This window comes from Penaeus vannamei, chromosome 4, assembly GCF_042767895.1.
Source record: "Penaeus vannamei isolate JL-2024 chromosome 4, ASM4276789v1, whole genome shotgun sequence".
Classification (NCBI taxonomy): Eukaryota; Metazoa; Arthropoda; class Malacostraca; order Decapoda; family Penaeidae; genus Penaeus; species Penaeus vannamei.
In genome coordinates this window covers 8031120-8048619 of record NC_091552.1, presented here as the reverse complement: position 1 = coordinate 8048619, position 17500 = coordinate 8031120, and the positions used below count along the sequence as shown (strand labels likewise).

Here is a 17500-nt window from a genome sequence, read left to right as displayed (position 1 = left end):
TAACACACTATCGTGCATTTGTGCGTACGTCTGTGTACATGTTCAAATACATGCAACTGCGTGGATTTCTGTTAGCAGTATTGGCAAAATCCCTGTCTCTTGAACATTTACGTTATATTTCTCTGCATATCGACATTACCTTTGTGATGGGATTTTGAACCGAGCTCCCAAGGATGCCTATTCAACATCAAATTATTCAGGTCAAAAGCTTTTCTCCTCTCTAACTGGGACAAACAAACAGACACTGACACAGGCGCCATCGATGCTGAGACATCGACAAATCAATCAGCACAACTTCTCATGCTCGTCTTTCTTTTTAATAACTAAATTGTATACTTATAATATGGATGATGACCCACGGTGGCACATTCAATTTTCTGATTACCTATAATGAGCATATAACTAGCATGCTAACTGCAAGAATGCAATAACCTCGAGTCTTAAAAAGGCCGAGAGTCAACTTTTACCTTATCACATTACAGCACATTAATCATCACAAATAACTGAGGTTGTCTGAAGCAGCTTCCTCTTCTGAGGAGGATATTGATAAAAGACTGCTGCAAATGTGCAAATAATACAAGTATCTCCAACTTAAACGCCAGATACTCTTAACAAAAGGATTTTTTCAAGGATCTCTAATATAAAAAAGTTGAACTGTACATTCATACCAGAAGAATGAAAATTTGTTTGTAATAAACATACATTTTTACAACATAAAGTATCATGTTGAAGGCAATGAAGAAGTCAGACACTGTAACCACCAGGAAAACACATTTTCTGCCAGAGCAGCAGAAGCTTTCCCTCCTAGATTCTTTAAATTACAGGATAATACTGCTGTGAACACGCATTTTCAAGAATATTCTAAACTTTTGCAAAATTTGAAGAGAAAACATTGTCTGAAAACCATTCACCACCTTACTAATTGTCAATTGATCATATACATTTTCACAGAGCTTTCCAAGTGCCATTAAAAGTCAACTTACCTATATGTCTCTGAAGTGACACTTAATAGAAGACGATGAAGGCGAGAAAGGTATGTTGAATGAGTTTCTTTCTCTTCCTCTGCCACACACAACTGGAAAAGAATACAAGAACAGTTAAGCAGTGCACAAGATTTTATCTTAATGCATAAAAAGGGCTACTGAATTTTCTGATATTGATACACTATGCTCAAAAGAATTTTTCACTAAGAATCAACTAATTCTTTAGTAACTTATCATAATTGCATCTCAAAAAATTATTTTGTACTTGGCTAGTGTCTCACTATATAAAATATGCTGGAATATATTGCATTTACTGCTAGCCTATTTTTCATTTTCTCTCTATCCCATTTCAATATATTCCAACTTCTACTAATCTTATTTAATTTTATTTCCACTTAATTTTTTATGTAGAGCACTTTGTTTCTTATTCCCTTTCTTTTATACTTCATGAAACTATCTCCAATTTTTCTCTTTGTTAAATGCATCTTCATCCCATCTTCCCCTAAGTTACCTTGTATTATCTTCATTTTCTCAATTCTGCCTATACATCTCTCTAATATCTATGACCTACTTTTGTAAATCCTTCTACATCTGCTCCTTTTATTATTTCATACATTTTTTTCCTTTCCCTCCTCTTCATTACCTATTTTACATTCATTGTTACTACACACATTCATAATTCAGTAAAAATATGAAATTTATATGCACATACAGAAATCAATAAATCATCACTCACCTGACACCTAAGATCTTCAATGAGGAGTTTCTGCTCTTTAACTTCTGTCATCAGTCTCATCAAGTGGCTGTTTTCCATGTAAATATCTGATTCAAGGTCTACCTCCACTGTAATGCCTTTTCTGAACACACCTTCACTCTGAATGCCTTCAAATTGCACATCAATCACTTCATCTTTCTCATTTTCATCTCTACTTAATTCTTTTACTGTTTCACCTTCAGCATCAAGGCCTATTTTAAGTAACACACCATCACTTTCTACTACCTGTTCACCTATATCTACTGGCACATTTTCCTGAGTTACATTTTGTTTATCAGCAGCAGATGCTGAGTCACAGCTTCTTGCTTTGGCATAAACATCTTTAGGAATGTCATCCGTTTCCTCCTCACTGACCTCCTCACTGATATTTATCTCTTCCAAGCATAATTCTGCTTCAAAGGACTTCTGTTTCCTTTGAATCTTACACTCCCTTATATTTTTAAAAATGACAGGTGATCTTCTGGAATTGGAATCAACACTGGAAGCTGGAGAGCACTGACCAGTCCCGTCCACCTCTTTGGAGACATTACTATTATAGTCAACTAATCTGCTTAACCTTTCACTTAGCTCAGAAGGTACAGGGCTTGCGGATGGACTAGCAGTTTCAAATTTAGAGATAAGCTGTGATACATGGGAGCCAGGAGTTCTAGGCCTACTTAGAGAAGACCTAGTTGAAGAATGCTCTCGTGATGAACTTCTTGATCTTCCTACAATACCACTCAATGATGAACGGCCAGAGGAGGGTGGGGTCTGAGTTTGTGTCTTCTTTTTGATAATTCCTTGCAACTTACTTTCTATCTTTAGCAATTCATCTGCAAAGCAGCAGAAAACACTGTTAACTGTTGTAATTCTTGTATCTTATATATACATACATGAATATCTATGTATACATAAAATAATGCATACATATGAATGATTAGGTTTCCTATATAATCCTCATATACTCTGTAGTACAATTAGTGCTAAATGCACCAGCCATTGTACTGGAAGCTAACATATGGCCAACAGATTTTTTATGAATACTGACATTTCAAGCTAAGAATTGAATGGAGTATGCAACATAATAGATTAACCTGACAGTTTACTATGAAGGAAATAATTGAAAAACAGAACAGACAACAGGACATACTAATGCACCCAAATTAAAACCTGTTATGAGTCAAATTAACATTATATAATAATCAAGTAATTTATGCCTTAATTATGGAGATAAAATGAAGAAAATTTAATTGAAAACTTAACAGGACACTGCCTTTCCACAGAAGTTGTAGCAGCGTAAAAAGAGGGGAATGCACACTAACTTCTAAAACTTAGTACGCATAGAACCCACATTCCCTACAACAGTGATAGTGAGAAATGGAATTCTGTAAGAATGTAAAAACAATGAAATATAACGATAGATTATTAAGGAGAAACACTCTGTGTGAGAAGAGAGTTTTCAAGCTCTTTCAAGCTCTTTAATAGTTGCCTCAGCAGTGTTGAGAGACTAGAGTGAGGGGTGTGTGTAAAACAAAGTTAATCTTTGTAAAAAAATAAATACTTATGCAAACAAATATATACACCTATGTATGTGTGTGTATGCATATATTACAAATATATATAAATTTAGGTATAGATAGACAGATACACAAAATGACATCAGATATGAAATTATTTATATAATTCTTGTTTTTTCTTTTCACTGTCATCACCACACAGCTGAAATACTAAATATTACCATGATGAGCTGCAAAGTGGTCATGTAAGGCAGAAGCATCTCTTCCTTGCACCCCTAACAACAAGGTTACACCTTGCTCTTCCCACAACCGCCACCATTTCAGCTGCAAAATAAAGCAAATTTCACAGGCATTTTGTATAGGGATACATGGCATAAATTGTACTTACATTCCTTTTCTCTACAATGTCAGCATCTACTCTGTCTATCACTAATACACAGAGGAACTTCTGGATGGAGAAAAATTATGTTTATTCCTAAGCTGATGCAGTTTATGCAGGTCTTTTTGAAAAGTACAGTATATAAAACTATCAAAATATGAACAATATTTTTCTTTTATGAGAATACATAAATATGCATAGAGATGCTCAAATGAAAAAAAATCAATATATATACAACCTATATAAATACATATACATACATAAAAACAAATGTATTACAGACATATAATACACATGTTTATATACACATGCATGAGCAATATGTATATACTGCTTATACATATCTATACCATATATATGTATAAGTATGTAATATATACTAATACAGTTTTTATGCAGAAATCTTCAGGCAAGATGAAAGTGCCAATGCCTGTGACAATGGAGACTCACCATACTAGATAGGAGAGCAGTGGAAGAGTCTGCAGCACATTCATTTGCTGAGCACTGGAGATTGCCATTATCACCTTGGTTGTGAGAAAATGAACGTAGAGCATCCTCACTCTTCTCACAAAATGGTAGAGAACCATTGTTCTCACCCTGCAGAAAGTAAATATATGCATATTATACAGCCATAGTAGCTTGATAATCATATCTGTATAATAAAAAATATACTTTACATAAAACTAAGCATAATCTTTTTAAAAAACAGGATGATACTAGCTATGAGGACTAGTCTGAAATGAGAAAAAATTACTGTTTTTACAGCCAGTCCTAAAATATTCTCAGTATCATAAAAAGTTAAAATCATAATAATGAGTAAGGAATAACCACTATCCAGAAAATGCTGGGACAAAAAAAAAATGCTTAATTTCCATCTTTAAAAATTCAATAAAAAAAGACCATTTCTGATTTTATGGAGTTTGAGCATATGCTAGAAAAGTTCAGCAAAAGTATGCAATACTCCATATGGACTATTCCAAAATTCATACATATGAGACATTTCATATAAATATTTCATATATTCCATATAAATCCAATTTCACATATTTCATTTAAATTTTATATAATCCTCTTACCCGTGCAACACCATTAACTTAAGAGCCCTATATAAACTAGCAATGCTTATCCACTATGTTAATAATCATATTTCCCTCCAAGAGTTAGATTTTAACTCTGAATAAAAAAAGAGCTAGTATATGTTAAATTGAGCAGCTGATTACCAATTACTCATATGTGAATGGTATCTAGGCTTGATGGATCTCAAAAACACAAGTAAACGCATAAAATTCTTTCAACATTCTTTATGCACGTGTTCAAATCATCATATCTAACATTCTTTTCTGAGATAATGTAATCACTTTACTGAAAACTATAAACATACACAATGCAAAACTTCTGCATAGTCTTCATTAAACTAGGTACTCTTACAGGTTAAAGAGAACAGATTTACAGATTTACATATCCATATACTAGATATGCGCCAGTGCCAAGATGTGGGTTGATCTCATTACCAAAACCCAATTTCTAATCAACCCTATGCACAGATAACAGTGACTGATACTTTGTGGATTCCAAACTCTATAACACTACTTTTATATTCATTCTGATTTCATCTGTAATTAAAAAACATATAAAGTTACTTTACTTCAGCGTTCAAATTAGCTGATACTAGAGAGACTTTCTCGAATCGAATCACTAGCAAAGACAAGCAAAGCCATATTTTCACCTTATTTATACCAATATCAGTACACCAAAATGGAACAGATACTACCAATTCTAATTTATATAATTTACTTAACTCTTAGATAACATTGCAGTACTTATACCAAAAGATTGGGGATTGACAAAAAGCACAACTGGTACCATTGTCAACATACCTTTGACATAATAATAATAATAATAATAATAATAATAATAATAATAATAATAATAATAATAATAATGATAATAAAAATTATTATTATTATTGTTATTATTACTATTATATTGAATAAAAAACTGCAATCTATTCACTTTCTTAATGCTACCACCTTTACAATACAGGCACCTTTATACCTCATCGGAGCTGCAATAGCCTGATTTGTTCTGTGAGCTATTGTTTGATCAAGCATATATCAAAAGCAAGATATTGTTTGATCAAGCATATATCAAAAGCAAGCTATTGTTTGATCAAGCATATATCAAAAGCAACTAACAATCTAAAATACATACATCTTAAAACATGCCTCCGTACTGGCCATGTCTTTTTTGCAGCATTTTCCATAAATAACTGTAGGAAGTGATAGGCCTGCATTTTTCCTTATTACTTATTACAAATAACATGGCATGAGTGAAAAGGGTTCCAAAGATTTTCCAACACAGTAACATAAAAAATACCTTGTTTATAGCCAAATCCTATATTCTTTTGTTTTTATTAGTCATCATCATATGTATCAACATACTGCAAACATCTTGCCACATATTTTCAAATCTCTATATTAATATCTAACCCATTTCCACAGATTTGCTATCAGACTATGTATTCTTTTTGTGAATTTGCAGTAGTTGCACAGACCTCTTTGATTGCCAAACTAGATAATCACAACTTAAGCCAATTTTTTATAACATTTCTAATGCCTACTTCTGTACCATATTCTATGAAAAAAATACCAACTCTTATGTCTAAAGAGTTACTGCTGCAGTTCCTCAAAACTATTGTAAAGGTGGCCTGTATTCATTTTTATGCATTGGCTTCATTCAGTAAAAAAATGGGATTCTTTGTGGTTCCTCTTGATATTTACACTTATATATTTTCTCTCTAGTCCAATCCCAATATCTATTTTAGAATTCATATTTTAAATACCAAGCCTCTATTTGGTTTCATTTATCTGGGGCTGTAAGATTAAGTACTAACACTGGGTCATGTACAAACATAGTATTTATAGATGTACCCGGAATCAAAACTACAAGAGCATCTACTTTTGAATCTTTTAAATACCTATCTATTGTTTTAGCCTTTCAGCACTACTTAACAAGATTATAGTATTCCAAGTGAATCAATCTACATTGACACATGCAAAAGTGTGGAGAGCCCCACTACTTTATTTACTTCTTGACTGAAAGGCTTCAACAAGAAAAAAATGTTACTTACACCTTCTACATACTACTAAACAAAGACACAGACTTCCAAAAACACACTGGCTGACACTGAAGATGTTCAATTCAAATATTAAGAAACTGGAAATATCAAGCTTTCAGAACCAAAACTCTGCCTATCATCCCTACCCACCAAAAGCTAAGATAATAAAAACTTATATTTAACCACTGTACCATAGTATGTATTTCTGAGTGTATGCTCTGGGGTGTTTCTTGAGACGATTTGGCAAGACTTCTTCCACTGAAGGGTGTGGAATACAAAGGAGGTCCCCATGGCATCTTTTTCAGTGATCCCATGATATTACTATTACTTCTGGCCTCCTTTACATCTTCCTCAACCTCACCACTTATCTGTTTATGAAAAAGGGGGGGAAATTTAAGTAAAGCCATGTATATTCACAATTTTACATTCTAATCCATCAATTTCTCAATGCATACGCACAATTTTCTTGTATAAATATCTATAACTAAAGGTGAATGTCAAACAATTTCACTATTCATTTTCTTACTTTGACAAGTTTTTCTATACTCTTGTCAAAATTTCATAAAATTACCTCATGGTCTGCCTGTGTGGTTACAGAAGTCAGCTCTTCTCTTAGGCATGTCAGCTGTTGCTCCAAATTAGTTTTTTCATCTTTTAGAACCTGCAATCCACATATTAATGAAAGCACATCAATTAGAAATATGCATAACAGAATTAAAACATTTTAACTTTATATTGGATAGAATAATAGAATAATTGAGCAAATCATATCATGTACATCATGAGAAAACACATTCATGACAAAGTGTTCAGGACTGTTTTTCCAAAAAGAACAATACTTTCTGAGAATAAAAGTTTGAGTTATGTTCTATCAACTTATGGTAAGCTATTATGGATAAACCAAAAGCCTCAAGAAAAGTCTAATTGTCATACTTTTTGCTCTTTCCTTAATACTTAAAAGGACCACAAATTACCACTACTAATAAAATGCACCAAATATCATGAAGTGTCAGTAAATCAAATAATTTACTTTTAAAAGCTTCTATTCATTCCAGCCAAGTCCTGTCTGTAGATCTCCTATAGTGTGGTAATCTCAAACTTTTACTTACCTCAATGACTCTCTTGAGATCTTTCACTGTATCCTCGAGGTCCCGCACAAGGGCACCCTGGGACTGAGCTTGAGACTTCCAGTTTAAGAGTTTCTCCATCAAGGTTGCCACCTGCGTCTTGTGCTCTGCCACAAGTTGAGCTTCTCGGGTTGCCCGCCCTTCAGCCTCCTCATGTGCAGCATTTACCTAAAATAGTTGTTATATTCTAAAATTTGTTTAGAAGATTTAGCTGTAATTGACAAAAGCTTTTAGGGATGCTAGTGTATGTTCAACAGGTTATGGGTAATGTGTATCTTTTTTCGTAATATTAACAACCAGAATCACCAACACCACAATCATCTTCAATATCAACAATAATGATAAAGTACTGATAAAGTCACCATGTGTTTCTTGCATTAGTTAGGAGTCGAATAATTACAATCATCACTAATAGTATGAATAACATAAATAATGCTAATAAAATAAATGACAAAGATAAGTCAATAATAACAATTATTGCATCAATAATTGGAGTAACAAACAGCAATACAAATAATCAATATTATCAATACTACTACTAATAATAACAATAACAATAATAAGACCAACAGCACTAAAAACAATATCACAATATCAACTACATCAATGACAATGATGATATCAATATTAATAACAATATTACTAAAAAGAACAATCATAAAAACAATAATCATAATAATAATAAAAATAATAATAGTAATAATAATAACAATAATGGTAATATCAATAATAGTACTAAAAATGGTACTGATGATACTGATTATATAATAATGATAATGGAAAAAATAACAATGATGATGGCAATGTTTGCAGAATTGATAATAGTACTTATATAAATAGCAATATTAGCAGTAACAATAGCTGAAATAGTTATAGTAGTAGTTATAATACAAATACAAATAATAATAATAATAATAATAATAATAATAATAATTATGATAATAATTATACAATAAAAAATAATAATAATAAAATAAAAGGAACAATAACAACAACAATAATAAATATAATGATAATAATGAATTAACTACAATGATTTTTTTCTAAATATCAGTATCAATATCACCGCATATTAATATTGAATAAATAATATCTCCGATCAGGACTCAAACCCATGTCATTGCAGCAGGTAACTGCAAGACATGCCCATACCAACTGAGCTATATGACCCACTAAAAGGAGTGTGCAACTAGGAGCTATCTACCTTCCATAGACATAAACTATCTACTTATATTTGAGTTAGGATAGCAGAGTTTTACACACACTCCCCATAGGCACTTGGTAGATATTGATAGAGCTGTTCAAATCCAAAATCAGCAGTACTGTGGTGTATTAGTGAAAGATGGAATAATGCACTAATGCACTGATATGATGCATAAATAAACTCTCTGATCGGGACTGCTCTATCAAAAATAATAGTAATAATAGCAACAGTATTGATAATAGAAATAAAAAGAACAGTAATAGTAATAGTGAAAATAACATTGAAATAGACTATGATAATGATACTAATGATGATAATGATGATGACAGTGACAACAACAATAATAATAATTGTAACTTAAAATAACACCATTATCATAATAATTATGATGATAATATAATAATAATAATAATAACAATAAAAATAATAACAACAATAATAACAATAACAACACCAATAATACCAATAACACCAATAATAACTACAATGAAAATAATAACAACAATAATAATAATAATGGCAAGAACAATGATAATAATAATAACAATAACAATTACTAAAAAACACTTATGATGATGATAATAATAATAATAATAATAATAATAATAATAATAATAATAATAACAACAACAACAATAGCTCACAATGAAAATAATAATAATAACAATAATCATTATAATGATTATAACAAATGATAATAATAACTACACTATATTTGTTATCATAACAATACTAAAACTACTACTACTACTACTACTACTAGTAACAATAATAGAAATAATAATAACAGTTATAGTAATAGAATAGTAACAATAGTAATAGTAATAATAATAATAATAATAATAATAATAATAATAATAATAATGATAATAACAATGATAATGATATTGATAATAATAATAATAATAATAATAACAACAATATCAATAATAATACAAATAATAATGATAATAACAAACGCAATATCAATAATAATAATAATAATAATATTAATAATAATAATAATAATAATAATAATAAAAATAATAAAAAGCATAGAAGTAATCAATCGTAATAGATGATGATAATAGTAAAAAAGATGATAATTTCAATGATACTAATAAAAAATAAATCAATAAAAGATACAAATAATGATAATGAAAATATCAATAATAATCATCCAAGCACTGCTGCTACAAATAATAACATTAACAGATTAATAGTGACAAGAAAAACGTAGTAACAGTAACTATAAGGTTAATAGCAATTATAATAAATAATACAAGGATGTCCAGTAATACTAATGATAATGACATTAAATCTAACATCAATATTAACAACAAAATAATGATAATATAACTAACAATATCAATAACAATGCTTGTAACTCAGAAACACAACAACAACAACAACAACAACAGTAATAACATTAATTTTATAGACAATAATAATAATAATAGTAATAATAATAAAAATAATAATAATGATAATAACAATAATCATAATAATAACAACAATAATAGCATTAAGAACTGATAACAATAATAATAATGATCATAAAAATAAATAATTATTATAATTATTATCATTATCATTATGATCATGATAATACTAATAACAATAAAATTAATGACAATAATAATAATAAAATCATAATCATGATAATAATTACAATAACAATAATTAATATAATAACAATAATAATAAAAACAATAATGAAAAAAAATAATGATATTGAAACTAATCCTACTAATAACAATAATAATCATAGTTATCCATTCAGTAGACATTATTAAGAGCAAAATCAGCAACAACAATTACAAAAACAATAACTATATTAATAACAACAATAATAAAAACAATAAAAATTAATGTCACAACTACTATTTTTTGCTACTGCTAATGATAAGAAAAAGTATTATCATCAATATTGTAATAACAGCAATATCTATAAAAGCAATAATAACATTAATACTACTAATACTACTAATACAAATAATAATAATAATAATAACAACAACAAAAACAATAATAATGGTGAAATTTAAACCTCATAAAAATGATAACAATAAAAATCAATCATGATGATGATGATGATGACAAAATTAATAATAATAATAATAGATAACAGTAATCATTATTTTTATCATCATTATAATAATAACAACAATGGTAATAAAAATACTACTACTAATTATAACATCAATTATAATACCAATAAAAACAATCACAATAAAGAATAATAAAAACAATGATAATGATAATGATGATGAAAACAACAATAGTAATTATAACAATATTGATGACAATGATGCTGCTGCTGATATGAAGCTAACAGTACTAATACTTAGGATAACAATAACTAGATTACCTAAACCAATAAATAACAAAACATCAACATCAATCATCATGACAATAATGATGATAATGATAATTGCAGAAAAATATAAAATAAAGTAATAAAAACACAAATAACAAAAACAACCTTTACTCCATTCTTTCACTATTCATATTGTCATCACAGTAATAGCTACACTAATTATAATCATTATTATAATGATGATTATCATAATAACTATAATGATGGTTATTATAATTATAATGATGATAACAAAAATAATATTCAAAACGATTTTGAGCATTAACATCAGACGAACTGTAAAACTAGCACTATAATGAAATCGCCCCCTCAATATACCATTTCTGGTTGGGAAACGCTTTCTCAATCATATTTGCCATGAAATATTACCATGTATACTTGAATAAAACAATCAAACACAGGCAAGCACGCGTGTGTATTCATGCACACTCACTCGCTCGCTCACTCACTCACTCACTCACTCACTCACTCGCTCACTCACTCGCTCACTCACTCTCTCTCACACGCGCACACAGACACATGCACGCACACAGACACATGCACGCACATAAACACACACACACACACACACACACACACACACACACACACACACACACACACACACGCACGCACATGGACGCTCACGCACACACACGCACATGGACGCTCACGCACACACACGCACATGGACGCTCACGCACACACACGCACATGGACGCTCACGCACACACACGCACATGGACGCTCACGCACACACACGCACATGGACGCTCACGCACACACACGCACATGGACGCTCACGCACACACACGGAGGTACACACGCACACACGGACGCAAACGCACTCAAACACGCATGCACGCATACACCGCTCACGTGCACACACATGCACGAATATACACCTCACGTGTACAGGCATGCATGCATACACACGGTCTCGTGCACACGCATGCATGCATACACACGCAAACACGCACACCTATACTTACACTTACAAGTATGTGTTCGTATATTGTTACATTGAAAAAAAAAACTTTTTTCTTTTTCTCTTTTAGAATGATAGCATCATGATCAAAACCAACTGTGTTCCAAGTACCTGATCCACAAGACCCTCGAGCCTGGCAGCAAGTTCCTGATTGTCCTTCTCCAAGTGGCCCAGCCGGCCGAGGAGACGCCCCTTCTCCTCGCGTTCCATGTCGAGGAGGTTTCGGAACTCCTCGATCTCCGTTTCCATCCTCCGCGCTCCCGCCAGCTGGTGCTGCACGCTGCTCGGATAAGTATATTTGTTATCATACAAATAATCAATAAAGGAATGCCATGATTTGTGTCTGATAACTATCTTAACGTAAACATTATATCAGAAATTGATAAAACACTTCAAAGTTTCTATATAAAAAAATCTAATGATGTGCTATAATAGTCACATTGAAATGTGAAATCAAATATCCTTCACGTAAGAAGTGTTTGAAAGCGATAAGATGACCAAAGTCAGGGATTATCTCGGCGCGGCTTCAGGTGATAAAAGTCGCTGGCGCTACTGATAACAACGGCATTATCCTGTAGCAATATGTTAATAAAATTCGTTACTTATTTTGCTGAAAATTTATCTTGATTTTAACCCTACTTTTGCTTAACATTTACATACTCGATTACCCATTCAAACTACCCGTTACGCTTACCTGCCGAGTGCCTGTTCAAGCTGTCTACATTGTTCCCTGAGTGACGTGTTGAGGTCCTCTGCGTATGTGAGATGGGTGGTGAGCTCGGCGTTTTCCCCAGTGAGGCGGCGGTTCGTGTGTTCCAGCTCCAGCACCTCCTGCTGCAGCTCACCCGGGTCCCTGAGGAGATGACAAGATCAACAACTGCAAATACATTGTGGAGATCAATTTTTCGTCTATTTTTCGGACAAAGATTCTATTAGTAAAAGCTAATAAATATACTCGTGAAACAACACGAAGTATATAAACAAATCTCACTGAGGTAACTTCTACAACGGTCTATTTCTCGTATCAATTATCCGTCGCTATAAAATGGCATGGTTTTAAAGAAAAAACAACCATTTATGGAACCAAATGGGATATTAATCCTAATCAAACTTGATGGGTTTGGAGTGAAAAACATGCAGGAAATGAAACAAATAATGGCTTGCCTTGAGGTGAATTTCTGTGACCAAATCGAATGTAATTGAATGCTACTGGAATCAAAATTGATCGATGAGCTTAGCGGTCACAAAAGGAATTGAGTCAGTGGTTTCCATTTTTTAAAAATCTTGCTCGCCCTCACCGAATGGCTCCCATACTGCATTTTGCTGCCATAGTCTGCACATGTCAGTAAATATTACAAAAAATACACTTAGTATGATGACTGCGCTTGTTTCTCTAGTTTCTTAAATTCCTCAAACAATAACCTCTTCATAAAGCCTTCGCGCTACCGACCCCTAGGGGAACGCGCCCCACAGTTTGCAAACCACTGGCTTAAGCAATAAATTTATTTTCAATTTTCCAACCAGTTACCATTGTCTATTCTCTCCCACATTCTAACCAGTTGTACTTGTCTCGTCCTCCTAATCAATAACTCTTTTCTACTTTTCCGTACCTCGCTCCTATTATTAATACTACTACTTTAATTAGTCTCGTAATCTTCCTGATGATAATCTCCTCATCCAATTAATCAATATCGTCACCATCACATTTTTTCTCTCTCTCCTTTGTCTCTCCCACTCCCTTTTTTCTCTTAACCCCTCATTCCCAGTCATTATTCTTCCTTTTAGCTTCTCCCTCTCTCTTTTCCTCCCATATCTCCCATCAGTTTTTCTCTTTTTTATTCTCCCCCTTCGATTTCCTTCCTTCCCCCATTTCCCGTTATTTTTCTCCTACCTGCTTCTCCCTCTCCCTCATCTGCCGTCATCTTCTCTTTTTTTATTCTCCCTTTTCCCCTTACTCCCACTCCTCATTTCCCGCCACTCCCCTCCTTTTAGCTTCTCCCTCTCCCTTTTCCTCCCTTATCTGCTGTCATTTTCTCTTTTTTTTTCATTCTCCCTCTTCCCCTTCCTCCCACTCATTTCCCGTCATTTTTCTCCTCTCCCTTTTCCTCCCTCATCTGCCGTCATTTTCTCTCTTTTTTTATTCTCCCTCTTCCCCTTCCTCCCACTCCCCATTTCCCACCATCTTTCCTCCTCTTTCCCTTCTCTTACCAAGCACAGACGAGCAACAGAGCAAAAAAAGGGTAAAAAACACTTACGGTCTGTGCGTGCCCGCCTCATCTTCCAGGCTTCCAAAGGTGTAATTGAGGCCTGAGTGATCCGCCGGCTGAGGTACATGGTTTGCCTTTTCACCGGTGCCCCTGCCAGTCAAACGTTTGTCTTTACACTCCGTCACAGTAATAAAAGTCACTAATAACATTTTTAACTTTGATAGTTTTGATAGGGGAAAAAAATCTGAAAAAAGCTGTACTCTAAACTTCGGAAAGCGAATTTCATGACTTTTTTTAAGCATTCAAGAATAAAGAATACTGTTAAGACTAAACTGACGATCATGAAATTATCAAGCTACCAAATCAGACAGAAATAAGACGAACCAACTTACCGGAAACTGACATTATCGAGGTTGTTATTATTGTTCGCATTTTGATTGAAGATGAAGGAAGGAGCAGGGGAAATGGGAGAGGGAGGGCGAGACATGACCAAAGTGTCGCCCGGCACTGGTCCACTGCTCCCCGGCGGTCGCAGCCACGGCAACAACGTACTCCTCCTGCAAAGTTCGAGAAGATATTATTTTTCTTAAATATTTCATCCCGCATAAGAAGTAAAATGTGTGGATTCAAAGATTCAAAGAGAACCACTTAAAATAATCATAGTGATGATGATGATGATGATGATAATAATAATAATAATAATAATAATAATAATAATAATAATAATAATAATAATAATAATAATAATAATAATAATAATAATAATTAATAAATAAAAATAGCAAGGTTTGGGCATTTTGGAGATATTTGTAATTTTTTACATCTACCCCACCTGAACTTTTTCTCAAAAAGCTCGAGAAGTACCCAGTCTCCAGGTATCGAGGCCATATCTTAGTAATGGATTTATTATGAGTTGTGGAAAGAGTTGATTAAAGAATATAGAAATTCTGGGATTACAATAAGTCGCGCGCGCGCGTATGTGTGTGTGTGTGCGTTTGCGCGCGTGTGCGCGTGTGTATGCGTGTCATGTATGCATTTGCGTACTGATCTAGTATTATTTCCTTTATGTAGTTTTGGTAATAACTATCCTATTCCCACATTTTCCAAACGTGGCATTAAATGTTATATCATTGCCCCACATTAGTTCGAGATAAATGGCGAGTGAGAGGAGTACAGGTATGAAAAGTATATATCAAGGTGCTGTCACACTAGCACTTTTCCGTCATTCTTTTGGCAACTTTATTTAACAAATACAAACATTCTCGAATATGGCTCTTGATTTGACTATGCTTGGCTGAAAAAGTTGACGGAAAGGGTTTCAGACGGAAACGATCATAATCGTCTGGCTGGAAAATCGACAATTCATTCAAAAATGGACAAAATTTAAAATTGTCAAAAAAATAGACGGAAAAAGTGCTAGTGACAGCATCTTAACAGACATATACAGTAGACTTTGCAAGCATATGAACTTGGAAATGCAAATATCTCGATTTTTTTTATTTCTTATTCTAATCCCATAGTTCAGATTGCATTTTCGAGCTACAGAGGTCTTATGCCGTCTGCTTCTTTTGGGTTCAGCTTATTTCCTTCATACATGAAAATAACAGGAAAAAATATTTTCATTTATACGAATGAACAAAATTATGAACATCTGTAACAGAAAAAAATATGGCTGGGATACCTGGCAACAACCTATTCTAGTAAAATCTAAAAAAAAAGAAGAAAGAAAGAAAGAAAAAGAAAACGGTCTAAGCTAGGCCCGTCGGACATCTACTTTCTTCACCTTAAAATTTTGAGTATTTCTCACTTTTTTCAGCAAGTCGGCCGGGACTGACTTTTCAAAAATCCGAGCTTAGAATAGTGGCTCCCGGGATATCGAAAATCGAATAAAACGAAACGGTCCCTTACGAAGGCAATTGTCTACCAGCATTATGATCAGAAGGATTTTCTTAACAATGAAAGGTAGGTGCATTAGTTTTCGCATCTATATAAGATGACTGCATATGGACACTTTAGAGAGATAGAGAGAGAGAGAGAGAGAGAGAGAGAGAGAGAGAGAGAGAGAGAGAGAGAGAGAGAGAGAGAGAGAGAGAGAGAGAGAGAGAGAGAGAGAGAGAGAGAGAGAGTCAGCGTGTGATGAGTGAGTGAGTGTGTGTGTGTGTGTGTGTGTGTGTGTGTGTGTGTGTGTGTGTGTGTGTGTGTGTGTGTGTGTGTGTGTGTGTGTGTGTGTGTGTGTGTGAGTGTGTGTGTGTGTGTGTGTGTGTGTGTGTGTGTGTGTGTGTGTGTGTGTGTGTGTGTGTGTGTGTGTGTGTGTGTGTGTGTGTGTGTGTGTGAGTGAGTGAGTGAGTGAGTGAGTGAGTGAGTGAGTGAGTGAGTGAGTGAGTGAGTGAGTGAATTAGTGAGTGAGTGAGCGAGCGAGCGAGCGAGTGAGTGAGTGAGTGTGCGCATGTGCGTGTTATGTACGTATCATGTATGTATTTGTATATGCGTGTACGTGTCAATGTCGTCCGTGCGCACATGTGTTCGTATGTACAGTATGTGTAAATATTAAACTTCATAAATTAGCTTTGTATGATTACGGACAGCACGCAAATCCATATTTCTGTGAAAAGCGTATTTCTGAGACTTTGTATGGCATACACTTTTCCGTATTACTACTCCCACCAATGAAAGAACTGTACGGATAAAATCAAACTAAAATACACACTACATGTTAGATATATGTAACAAATACACGGTGCAGTTACTTTTCACCTTCAATATATTATATATATAAAAAAAACGAGTATTAACGGACATTAAACTGGATAACGGGTTACTTAAAACTCCATCAATATCATCATTTGACAGCTTACTGATAAGTCAGTTCTAGGTGAACCTGCCGA

General features: G+C 33.3%; 1 protein-coding gene across 1 annotated transcript in view; it reads right to left on the bottom strand.

The window, feature by feature from the left end:
• The window catches only part of LOC113803285 (uncharacterized), a gene marked incomplete in the record, with an annotated part of 376089 nt that overhangs the window by 289179 nt on the left and 69410 nt on the right, over positions 1–17500 (bottom strand). Inside the window, 11 exon segments of the mRNA XM_070120624.1 lie at positions 984–1075; positions 1720–2570; positions 3476–3578; positions 4084–4230; positions 6943–7119; positions 7323–7412; positions 7861–8046; positions 12520–12688; positions 13103–13261; positions 14664–14765; positions 15008–15172. Coding sequence (XP_069976725.1) covers positions 984–1075; positions 1720–2570; positions 3476–3578; positions 4084–4230; positions 6943–7119; positions 7323–7412; positions 7861–8046; positions 12520–12688; positions 13103–13261; positions 14664–14765; positions 15008–15172 — 2241 coding nt within the window.